This window comes from Limanda limanda, chromosome 18 (genome assembly GCF_963576545.1).
Source record: "Limanda limanda chromosome 18, fLimLim1.1, whole genome shotgun sequence".
In the NCBI taxonomy this organism is placed as follows: Eukaryota; Metazoa; Chordata; class Actinopteri; order Pleuronectiformes; family Pleuronectidae; genus Limanda; species Limanda limanda.
In genome coordinates this window covers 17,201,559-17,212,886 of record NC_083653.1, presented here as the reverse complement: position 1 = coordinate 17,212,886, position 11,328 = coordinate 17,201,559, and the positions used below count along the sequence as shown (strand labels likewise).

The 11,328-nt window shown below is 41.9% G+C and overlaps 1 protein-coding gene across 1 annotated transcript; it reads left to right on the top strand.

Annotated features, from left to right (window-relative positions):
• Positions 1 to 667: 667 nt before the first annotated feature.
• Positions 668 to 9,414, top strand: brms1lb (BRMS1 like transcriptional repressor b). Its single transcript, XM_061091355.1, has 10 exons — positions 668 to 913; positions 1,074 to 1,164; positions 2,286 to 2,413; positions 3,032 to 3,111; positions 3,626 to 3,722; positions 4,489 to 4,578; positions 4,709 to 4,773; positions 4,869 to 4,908; positions 5,190 to 5,319; positions 7,147 to 9,414. Exons 1-10 carry the CDS (start codon positions 778 to 780, stop codon positions 7,262 to 7,264), a joined length of 975 nt encoding a protein of 324 aa, XP_060947338.1. The 5' UTR covers positions 668 to 777; the 3' UTR covers positions 7,265 to 9,414.
• Positions 9,415 to 11,328: the final 1,914 nt, after the last annotated feature.

The window sequence follows — 11,328 nt, the reverse complement described above, 5'->3', positions numbered from 1 at the left end:
TAGAAGTTTAGATGACACTCACCTCAATATGAAGTTGATCTGATGAAAGCTCTGCGACAAGTTCGTTGAGGTAAAAAAGTGGAAAATGGCCACTAAAGTCAAAATGGTAGGATTCCTGTCTGGTCTAGCATAGCCATTCCCAAACTGGAGAAGGCTGCGGCCCAATTTGCAAATGAAAATTGATCCACACTCAAGACTAGAATCAATTATTTCCATACATATTATTTAATTCACAGCCAGAATACTTATTCTATATGAACCAAGCATATGCAGTGCAAAAATTCTCGCGGCTTGGATAAATATTGTCAAATATTTCATTTAATTTACTATCAGTGGTTTCATATCATTTATTTCAAGGGTCTAATACGTGTGTAAGCCAAGCCAGTGAAGAGAACTGTGCAGAGTATTAATTATGTACAAATTAACATTATGTACATGAGGTGTGGTAATAAACAGTTAAAATATTAAGAGTGAAATAAAAGTACATTATTATATTTGAATACCTGCTCAAACAGTAGCTGTCGGGTTCTCGTGAAAGTTTAACAAACTACAAATCCCTGAAACCCTCCAGTGACCCGTACCCGCATCTGATTGGTCAACCTCAGTAAAGCCGCCTCTCATTGGTCGACGGTGGCCATGTTTGCACTTCCAGCTGGTGTAGATGCGGACTAGCTAACCGGTTAGCTGTCTGGGCCATATTTCTCTTTTTTTCACCGCGGGCTAACATCAACGAACCGCGGCGCCAGCCCGTCAACACCGGCTCTTCTGTCCGCCGCCATGCCGGTCCACGCCCGGGAGAAGAAAGAAAGTAACCACGAGGAGATGGAGGTGGACTACCCGGAGCAGGACGGCAGCAGCTCGGACGAGGAGGACACAGTGAGCTCCTCCGTGTCCGAGGATGGAGACAGCTCCGGTAGGAAAACAACAACAAAAACACCAGGCCTCAATAAACACCAACACGCAGTTACAATGTTACACTGGTTGTGCTGTTGATAATGACCTGACATGCCGACCGGAGGGTGCAGGTGGTACAGTGTTGTTGACGAGGAGCTGTCATGTCCTCCTGTAAACAGAGATGGACGATGAGGACTGTGAGAGGAGGAGGGTGGAGTGTCTGGACGAGATGACCACGCTGGAGAAACAGTTCACTGACCTGAAGGAGCAGTGAGTTCCTCCACATGCTGCTTCCATTAACACCTGGAACTGTCTCGAACTCACAACATACACAAACACATCTCTTACTCTGGTGTGGACCAGACTCTGAGATGCTGCTCATCTGTGTGTACGGGGGCTGAAAGAGATCTACACACTGCAAATAAAGAAAACAACTTCATCAATTTGACCCAATGGAAATGTTTCCAGGGGACTCAAAAAGGTGATGAACCTGGCTGTAGTTCAATGCTTTGTAAAGTTATTGAAGTTTGTTACTTGTCAGTGGTGATGAAACTTCATACAGTATTGAACAGCCAGGTTCATCACTTTTGTGGGTCCCCTGGAGACAGTTCTGTTGTTTTTGCTATTTGCATGTGTTGTGACCTTTGCTGTGCATGTGTTGTCAATTTGATGAAGTTGTGTTTACTTTAATGGCAGTGCCTTGCGCTCTCTCGGCCAACGAACAATATGACTGCTTTAGGTCCTCTTCCACAAGTATTCTTCACATCAAATCCTTATCATCACCACGATGACATTAAAATCAAAGATTTGTGTAGCTTCGAGTGTTTTTGAAATAGTTTTTTTGCTTTTAAAATGTCAAACTCGCCTGTTGTACTTGATGGTCTCAGCGTTCAGTTCGTCAGAAGTGAGCATAGTTGGCAAAAGTACTCACATTCTTTACTCAAGTAGAAGTACTGATACTTGTGTTAAAAAGGACTCAAGTAAAAGTAGAAAAGTACAGGCTCTGACAAGTACTCTAGGTAAAAAAATAAAAAAGTTCCTCTGAAGACCATTTCTACCAGCTCTATCTTTACAAAGCAAATTGAGACGCATGTCACATTAATAAAGTTTGAAAGTCTTCAAACTATATTATAACTTTCACCATTCTTACTTCAAATAAAATAAAAATAAATCTTGTAAAAACAGACATTAAAGCAAGAAAAGATTATCCAAGAAAGATGAGATCCAAGAAAATGGAGTAATGTCCTTTCTCCAAGCTGTGACAAACTGCTAGCTCCCCACTGCTGGAGGACTCAGTAATGTCACAATAATAATAATCAAGTTCAAGCTCCTGAATTGCTATGTGTTTTGCTGCTGTGCTGTTATTATTATTATAATTTTTTGCTGCCTAGGTTGTACAAGGAGCGTCTGAGCCAGGTGGACATCAAGCTGCAGGAGGTAATGGCTGGCTGTGCCCAAGAGTACCTGGAGCCTTTAGCCAACCTGCAGGAGAACATGCAGATCAGGACTAAAGTGGCTGGTGAGTCCAAACTCATACTCAGAGTTTTGAAGAATGCAGCAGGAGATTGTCAGACATGTTGAAGTCCATCAAATACAGGCGAGGAATGGAGAATTCAGGAGACATGAAGTATAAAGGTCGCCATGGAAAACACATGTGTTTGTTTACATTACATCGACACTGGCGTCGGGCCTCATAACCAAAAGCTCTCCGATCTCATTGCCTTTCCAAATTGATGTCTTCGTCTGTGTCTTCATGTCTAATGTCTTCATGTCATTAACACGTCCACTCGCTTGCTGCAAAGTTTCCGGAAATTCTCACATGGGCTCACTTTATGCGGGGGGGGGGGGGGGGGGGGGGGGGGGGGGGCTGGCAGGAAAAATTTACGAAAATGCCTGAAGCAGCTGACTAAACATCTGCGTGCCCACATACAGCCCCTCTGTAGAAGTTTCTGGGAAATGTCTGGACTTAGGAAGCAAAACAGGATGTAACACCTGATTAAATGTCAGCGTTTCATTTGAATACCTAATTACATTTGTCTCGGTGCTAATTAAAGACTATAGTTGTTTGAATTAAACCAAATTGTCGTCTTTTCTGTCGGTTGCCTCGGAATTGATTTCCCATTATTGTGTGTTGCAGGGATCTACAGGGAGCTGTGTTTGGATTCGGTGAAGAATAAGTACGAGTGTGAGATCCAGGCAGCCTGCCAACACTGGGAGGTGAGAGGCCAACATTAGAGCCAGTGAGGCACCTCTTTAAAAATAGATTTTATTCAACAGACAATTACCTGAACAAAGGAGGAAATCCACTGTAGTTTTGGACGTTTGGGTTTTTCCCTCATCTGAGGCCAGTACTATGAGGCAGGATTTGCAGTTATCAGGGGAACTTCAGGTTTACTTCAGGATTTTCAGTCAAAGCTTGTTTACTTCTAATTGGGGTAAATCACCGTGGTAACTTATGAAGAACGACTTAACCTGCTCCAGACCAGGTTAAGTTGGAGATAAGAGATCTACCAATATAAAATCTCCACCCATTAACCAATCAATTCCATTGAAACATGACATCGTTTTTATAGGATCCTGTGGATCTTGTGAGTGTGGATTGTTGAACTTGCTTCGTAGTACATGCCTCTTCACTGCCTGGATTCCACCCCGTTCCTGCTCCTGCTTCTGGAGTGGTGTGTTGTGATGTGATGACCTCTCTGTCTTTGCTGACTTTCTTTCTCTCTTCCAGAGTGAGAAGTTGCTGCTGTTTGACACCGTGCAAAGTGAACTTGAGGAAAAGATAAGAAGATTGGAAGAGGACAGACACAGTATTGATATTACCTCAGGTACCAGCCAAGGCTTCAACACAAACCATTGTTGTTTTGATCCATCCAAGTAACATGCCAAAATCTATCAGAATGTTTTTTTTTTAGAGAGAGATTCTAAAGTTTCTGAGTCAGGTCAGCCACAGTCCATCGAACTCAAAGTATTTGGTTATATTCAGAAACAGAGAAAAGACTAACTTGCATTCATTATGGAGCAGTTGGTAAATATTTGTAAATTGTATGAACAATAAGTAAAGCAGGTAATTTATCTCTACATACTCTACAGAGTACAACTGAGATCATAAAACCATTATCTCCTTTGCCAAAGAAAAAAGACAAATTAAATTTAAGCCTTCTTCCCTTTGAAACCGCATTTAAATATGCTAACGCTGTATTTTTATTTGCACACACTCCTGAATGTTCGAAGATCCATGAATTAGTCTCTGGGAAATTGGTGAAAATGCCCCAAAATCTCTTATCACGCAATGTTAAAAGAAGTTATAAAGAACTAGATCCACACCAAAAGTTAATAGAGTCTTTCTTGGCCCATTTCTCATCCTTCCATCAAGTTTCATGGAAATCCTGCTGAAAAAAAAAACCTACTTGGGGCCGGTTATCACGCAGAAGTAATGATAAGCAATCAGTGAATAAACATTGCGTATTTGATCAAGAAAATGTCAACTGACAGCAAGTGAAGTTTGCACATAATAACTATAAAACGGATTAAAATATTAAAGCAAACAGAAGAAGTGACACAGAGACATAATCTACTCTCTTTGTTTTCCAGAGTTGTGGAACGATGGATTACACTCACGGAAAAACAAGAAGAAGGACCCGTTCTGCCCTGTCAAGAAGAAGAAGCCTGTTGTAGTTTCTGATATCCTTTTCCCCTTTGGCCTGTCCTTGTCTTTTTCCACTTACATTTTACTGCAGCGGTTCACTGTCGGGCTTGTTAGAGACAGATGTTTTCTGCCACTCCTCAGAGTTTCCCTTAACCTCTCCTTTACGCCCTTATATCGTTTACATGCTGCAAGATCTGGATATTCTTGAAGACTGGACTGCAATAAGAAAGGTACTGTTATGATAATGGACAAGCTAGTCAGCTGGTCAATGCATCTGTGTTGATGTTAAGTGCAGATGTTAGGTGTCTGTTTCCTCCACCCGCAGGCAATGGCATCACTGGGTCCACACAGGGTGAAGGTGGATGGTAAGAGTTACTCCTCTTCCTTGGTTACAGTCAATAGGTGGCTGAGTGCAGCGATCGACCCACAGCTACACATGAGGGGTTCATACAGTACTGAAAGTGCTCAAGCTCATTGATGAGGAGACGAATGTTGCCTTTGTCCCTCTCCTTGTCCTCTGTTTTTTTTAGTTTTGTTTAGATTTTGTACTGAATTTCTTTTAACCTAACACTTAGTCCCGTCTTCCCTTCCCTGTCTCACTGTCTCACCCTCATCAAATATTATCCGTCTCTTTTACCTCCTCCAGCTCCTGCAGTGAAGCCTGAAAGGCATCACCATGTTGCGCGCTCCGAGGACGGTCGACTTTTCTTTGACAACCATTGGTACTGCAGGGGACAGGCCATCTGTATCAACAGGAAGGACGAGTACCCGACGAGGTGTGTGTGTGTGTGTGTGGGAGGAGGGTTAATTTAGGAATAGATTGCTCTATGTAAAACTGAGAGAGAGTGAGCATTTTGGTTCCAGCATGAGAAAGTTAGAACGTTAAACAACATCATCTGCAACTTTGCGTTTTAAGTTGCAGGTTTCATTCAACAACGGAAGGAAAGATATCCATTTAAATAAATGTCTATAGTTGCTTTGACAAGGCCTGTGGAGCAGTTGTGGTCACAGGGTGGATTTGTTCAGCAATGGAGATGATCATGGATGATTTGACCCAATGCCATGATAGCGTTAACAGGAAAGATTGTGATTCCACCCACTGCTCCATGCGTCCTGTCCTGTGCGTAGTCGAGACAGGATGCACACTGAATAGATGGGAATGCATTGATGTCACAGCACAACTCCGACACCCCTCCATACCACTGAGTGGAAAAACAAATGCAACAGAAGGATGTTATGGGGGGGTAGAGCTGCGATACAGGGGCCAGTCAGTGGTCTAAGAGTAAAACTTAAAACCTGACACATATATTAATATAAACTATATTCCTGAAACATAATGATACGTGACAAGTAGCTGAATAACATTAATGAACCCAGCTGAACTCCTTAGGGAGATAATAACATAAACTTGTATGTATTTAAAAGGGACAGTGTTCATTAATTAATATGAGCACAATGGTTCATATAAATGTACCAGAGTTAGTCTCATTTTCCTCTATAGTCCCAGGCATGTTGATGTTAAGAAGAGACTAAACAACAGACAAACGGACAATAAACTTACTCGAATAGAAGGAATCTAATGCAACAAGCACTAAAGCTGTTCTGCAGGCTCACCTCAATAAAACACTTTATTTTGTTTTCTACTTTAATTTGTCACCAGCCTCTGTGTGGGTTTGTGTTTGTGTAACGTCACCCCAGGGAAGTGCCAGTTTCACAAAAACAAGCCCTAGGACATCTAGTTCCAAGAAGTCATCTGAGGTTCATGACTTTAAACTCTATTTACGCACAAAGACACAAACATCTACACACACTCATTTTGACAGATTTGTAAATGTGTACGCATGTCTTTTTTTTTTTAATAGCTCGCAGTCACTGGGAAGAGACTCATCTCCACCCCCAGAGTTATCTGTAAATGGATGTAAACATAGCTGTGTATATGATAATATAAACACAGAGACACAATATGAATAAAAATGAGAATGGCTTTCAGTAGAGTGCACACCTCTCAACAGCCCTCTTTTGAAACCACATTTGAATTTACTTTATTCAGATTTGTTTTGAATCCGCACCTAATTTCACATTCTCATAAAGCTGATTTTGATTGTCATCAAGATCCATGAATTATTCTCTAAGAAGTCAATGAAAATGTCCAAACTGCTTCTCATAATGTTCATGAAAGTGAGTAAAACTATTCCAGGATCCAGCCCGGTAAAAATATAACGACCTTGGCGGTGGTAACAACAATGCATAATTCACTGATACAAAAACTGATTGAGTGCTGTCTTGTGTGTTTTCTGTTCTGTCACATCTTAAAGGATAATTTCTAAGCCTGATCAAAATCATTAGACGGTTTGTAGAAACATATAGATTTTAGTCTTGGTTTCACTTTGAGATCCACATACTTTGTAAGGTCACTGCAGCAACAGTCTGCAAAACAAATGCTGCCATTTTAGTTAAGTAATGCACAAGGGAACTTTCTGACTGTTTTCCACGCTGTGAGAAGTGGCCATCCACTTCTGCTTACTGAGACAGTCTCACACAAACTGTGAGGATTGTGGTTTGGTTTGTCGCACTAACATTGTGCTGTTCTGTGTGTCATGCAGCGCCATCATCACCACAATCAACAATGACGAGGTGTGGTTCAAACGGCTGGATGGCACCAAGTCAAAGCTGTACATCTCCCAGCTGCAGAAAGGCAAATACACTATCAAGCACTCCTAAAACCACAGTGACACACACTCACACACAGACACTCACACAGTACAAAGACCATCATGTCTGCCATGTTTCTCTGCCTCGTTTCCATGTTGTATCTTTCTACATGCTTGCCATATGTACAGTGCACACGTATATATAAGAAACATTTAACTCAAAACCCTGAAAAGTTCACACAGACACAAAGACCTATTCAACAAAACAAGAAACAAACAAGTATCAACTGACTCTTTTTTTAGAAAGTGCTCTTCTCTGTAAATATGTATATGTATGTTGATATTATCGACAAGGCCACAAAGTGTCATTCTCCTTTGGATCGGGGATTAATGCAAAGTGCTGCTAAAAAAATTAAGAATAAAAAACCAAGGGAGAAAAGCCGGAGCAGGAGCGTGCCTTTCTGAGACGGGACGATGCCTCGACTGATTTTTAAAACAGTTCTGAACTATCAATTCGAGGGGAAGCCTTACTCTGTAGTGTGTTAGCACCAGGAGGACTGAAGCGGGTCAATGAATGAACCCTGATCCAGGGAGGCTGCTGTAAGACTTGAATTTCATGCTCCACAGAGCCTAATACATCTGTATTCAGATCCCCAGGGACTGCATTGTGATACAGTGTTTGATTTAGTAAAGGAAAATAAGTGTCAATATGGAGATGGGTTGAATGATTAATCAATTTTGAGTAGATGATTATATTGTGAACATAATGAGATGAAACTGTTCTTCAAGAACACCCTCTGGGGTTTGTTGAAACCCACTTGGGGATCCTCTGTACTGAATTATCTCTTGATGTGTTGAAGTGTAATTTTTACAGCACCACATTTTTTTAAAGTTCATGAAATACGCAAAACCTGAAAAAGAAGTTTGAAAAAGAAGCCTGCACATGCATAGTGGGAAGTTCCCTGTATATAGAGACTAAAGTATTGTATGTTGACTCTGTTTCTTCCCTCTAACTCCTATTGTATTGCCATGTGTCTAATAGTGCCTAGAAAAAAAACACTTAAAAGAGACTATCATAGTGGAAAATGCGGCTATTTTGGCTCATATCAAGTGACGAGCCTAAGTTGATGGGATGCCAGAATTTGTCATTCAAGGCGACGTATGTTTTCTCATATTCCTGTTCATAACTTGAATTGGTGTTATTACTTCATAAGGTGTACATGCTCAAATGTTCTGAAAACACATCATTGTCCTCATAATGTCAATTTCTGCTCCGCATGGCCAGCTGGTATATTCTGCTGTAACTGATCCACCGTTTCCAGAGCATGTGGGAAGTGTTGACCTCTGCTCTCACTTTACCGTAAGGTGGCCTGTCAGACTAACAGCTCGCCATGTATTATGCAAATTCTTCTGAAGTATTGTCCAGCCCACTGACAGGGTGCTACAGATTTTCAGGAGCAGTGTAACTTTGCAGATCCTTTACATTCATAAAAAAATAACCTATTACCCACTAGAGGAAATAAAACTGAGCACGACGTGTCACCTTTAAGGAGGAGTACTAAAAAAGTCCAACTCAAAAGGCTTGGGTTTCATTTGACGGGCCCAGAACAAAATCTGATTTGTAATTTACGGTGCCATTTTTCATATTCTTTGTCTTTATCTAGTCTGTTTGTTTCCGCTTTGAATAAAACAGCAGAGAGGATCATTTATTAAGCACTGCAGCATAAAAGTTACATCTGTAAAACATCGAAAAAAGCATTTCCTGTTCCTTGCCCTCGCCTCTCGTCTTTGTTCCCTCCTCTGTTGTCACTTCTCTTTCCCTATTCCCCTTTGTCTTCTTCTCTGATGTAAGTATAAATGTTCCTCAGTACTGAGGTATCAGCAGTACAAAGAGAAAGAAGGTGAAAGGACTTTATTTTTGTGCGTACAGTCCGTCCAATGTAAATTACATTTGGTTAAATGATGGGGATGTTGTGTTGTCTCTGTTGTGCTTTATACTTTCAGCATTTCATACAATACATCATTCAAAGTATTAGCTGGGAACAGTATTGTACAGAACCATAAACAAAGAAAAAATGTGGAATCCACTCTGTTGAACTTTTGCTGTTTTATTTCTTCTTTGTTTTTATGCACCATGGTTCTTTTTCAACAGTAGAGGTCAAAAGAAAACTTTGACATTGTGCCAATGCATCTACAGCTGATTAAAGATTTTGTTTGTAATATATTTTGAAGAGTCTTACCTGCACACAAACATTTCATAGGAGTTCATTTGAGTAGAATTGTTTTTCCACTGTTATTTAAAGACTTCCTGTCTGCTTTTCCAGCAAGAAAAGTGGCTCTGCATTTAGGTGATTACAGTATCAACCTGCACAGCTCAGCTTGAGTCACGCTAATTTCCTTCTCTTTGACTTAAGAGCCTTTTGGATTTGGCTTTGCATGCACAAAAAGGCCCAGATAAAATCTTATATAATACTCCAGTGTACAAAGGCAGAAAAGTCCCTGACAGTGCTCAACCCAAAGTCACCCCAGCGGTTTTCTGGACCTCGGCTACACTCTTCTATGACGGAAAAAAAAGGTGGCTTATTTTGGAGAAAAATGCTGAGCTTGTTCTATTTGATAATGGCTCTTTGGTCTGCTGCGCTGTTCAACTCTTGAGTCCCTTATTTCTGCCAGAGGGCCACTCACTAGATTAACACCACACACTAATATCGATCCAGGATCTGAGCTGATACCATTTTCTTCCCCAAACTGTCCACGTGCCCTCGGGCCTGTGCAGAACGATTGCGACCTTTGATCGATCTATTGGGAATATTGACAAGGAATCAATTGAAGGACTAATTAGTCACATTTCTCCTTAAGATAGAGCTTCATTACCCATAGTGATGGTTTGAATGCATATATTTTCATATTAATTTAGCACGTTCACACCAGGTCAACACCGTGATGTTTATTAAAGTGTGTATCATAATCTCCCGCAATGTGCATGGCCCAACAGGCCCTCCTTTCACTTCCCCACTGCACTTCCTCTTTTCTGGCCACAAGGTGTCAGTGGAGCTCCACAGTGGAGCTCCACAGTGGAGCCAGCGGAGCCTCTGCGCTAGATGGGAGGGGAGGGGGGGTCTATGAATCTGGGGCACCCTTCTACTGAAGCCTTCCAGCTGATGAGAGCGAGAGAGAGAAGGATGAAGGCACAGTTTGATCACAGCTTGCTGGCCACGTCTGCTACCGCAACAGAGAGGGAGAGCGAGGAGGAGGGAAAACCCCCATCACCGCGTCAAAGGCGACAGCAGCAGCGAGCAAGCAACAGGGCTGCCTGTCTCTGTACGTGCCATGCAGCATCCCTCCAGACCTCTCTTTGATTCCGCTTCTTACGCTCCTGTGAACGTGCACATGAATACATGTATGAACATGGTCAAAATTGGACATAACATGCAGATGCAGACACATAGCAGCAAAGGAAGGGAGGGGGTTCCTTGCTTGTTTTCTCTCTGCCTGTTTTTGAGAGGATGCTGGGTTGATTGTGGTGCTCACCCTGAGGTTCTACAAGGTTCTGGGGAGCTGCTACTGTGACGAGTCAGGTCCTGATGGATGAGAGAAACTAGCCATCTTCAGCTCCATCCATACTTAATGAGTAACCAGAACTGGAGGGTCATTGGGACGTGTTTACTGCAACACTGGGGCTAATTAGACCGTGAAAGTGTCACACTGTGCTAAATTACTTATATCCCTGCCCCTCTGTGTGATGTACATCTGTGTACATTGCTACGCATGCAAAGTGAAGCTGTGCGTGTGCACGTGCCGTGTGCCAGTGCTGTGCGTGGGTGTGTACCTTTGCTGATTGTGTAAGAGAATGTTAAATGTATAAATCTATAGGTTAACATCAAAGGGATGAGGCACGCAGCTCATCTGGAGCTATGAGAAGAGAAGGATGTACAGAGCGAGTTTGATTCAAATGGACAGTGCTGTCTGGTGACACCTCTCTAAGTGTGTCAGTGACAATGGCCTAGAATTCACCATCAGCACTCAGGGTATAGCCGCTTCTTCATCTTATCCTATCTGGACTCTTCTTACATCAAGTTCCTGCTTCTCGAGAGATAAGCTCAAATTGTCTTGCACCCTGGAAACACGCTACTA

Coding starts and splice junctions, on each gene's coding strand:
- brms1lb (XM_061091355.1), top strand. CDS start 778: ATGCCGGTCCACGCCCGGGAGAAGAAAGAAAGTAACCACGAGGAGATG. Junction 3,112..3,625: donor CAGCCTGCCAACACTGGGAG/GTGAGAGGCCAA, acceptor TCTCTCTTCCAG/AGTGAGAAGTTGCTGCTGTT. Junction 4,579..4,708: donor GAAGCCTGTTGTAGTTTCTG/ATATCCTTTTCC, acceptor CCTCTCCTTTAC/GCCCTTATATCGTTTACATG.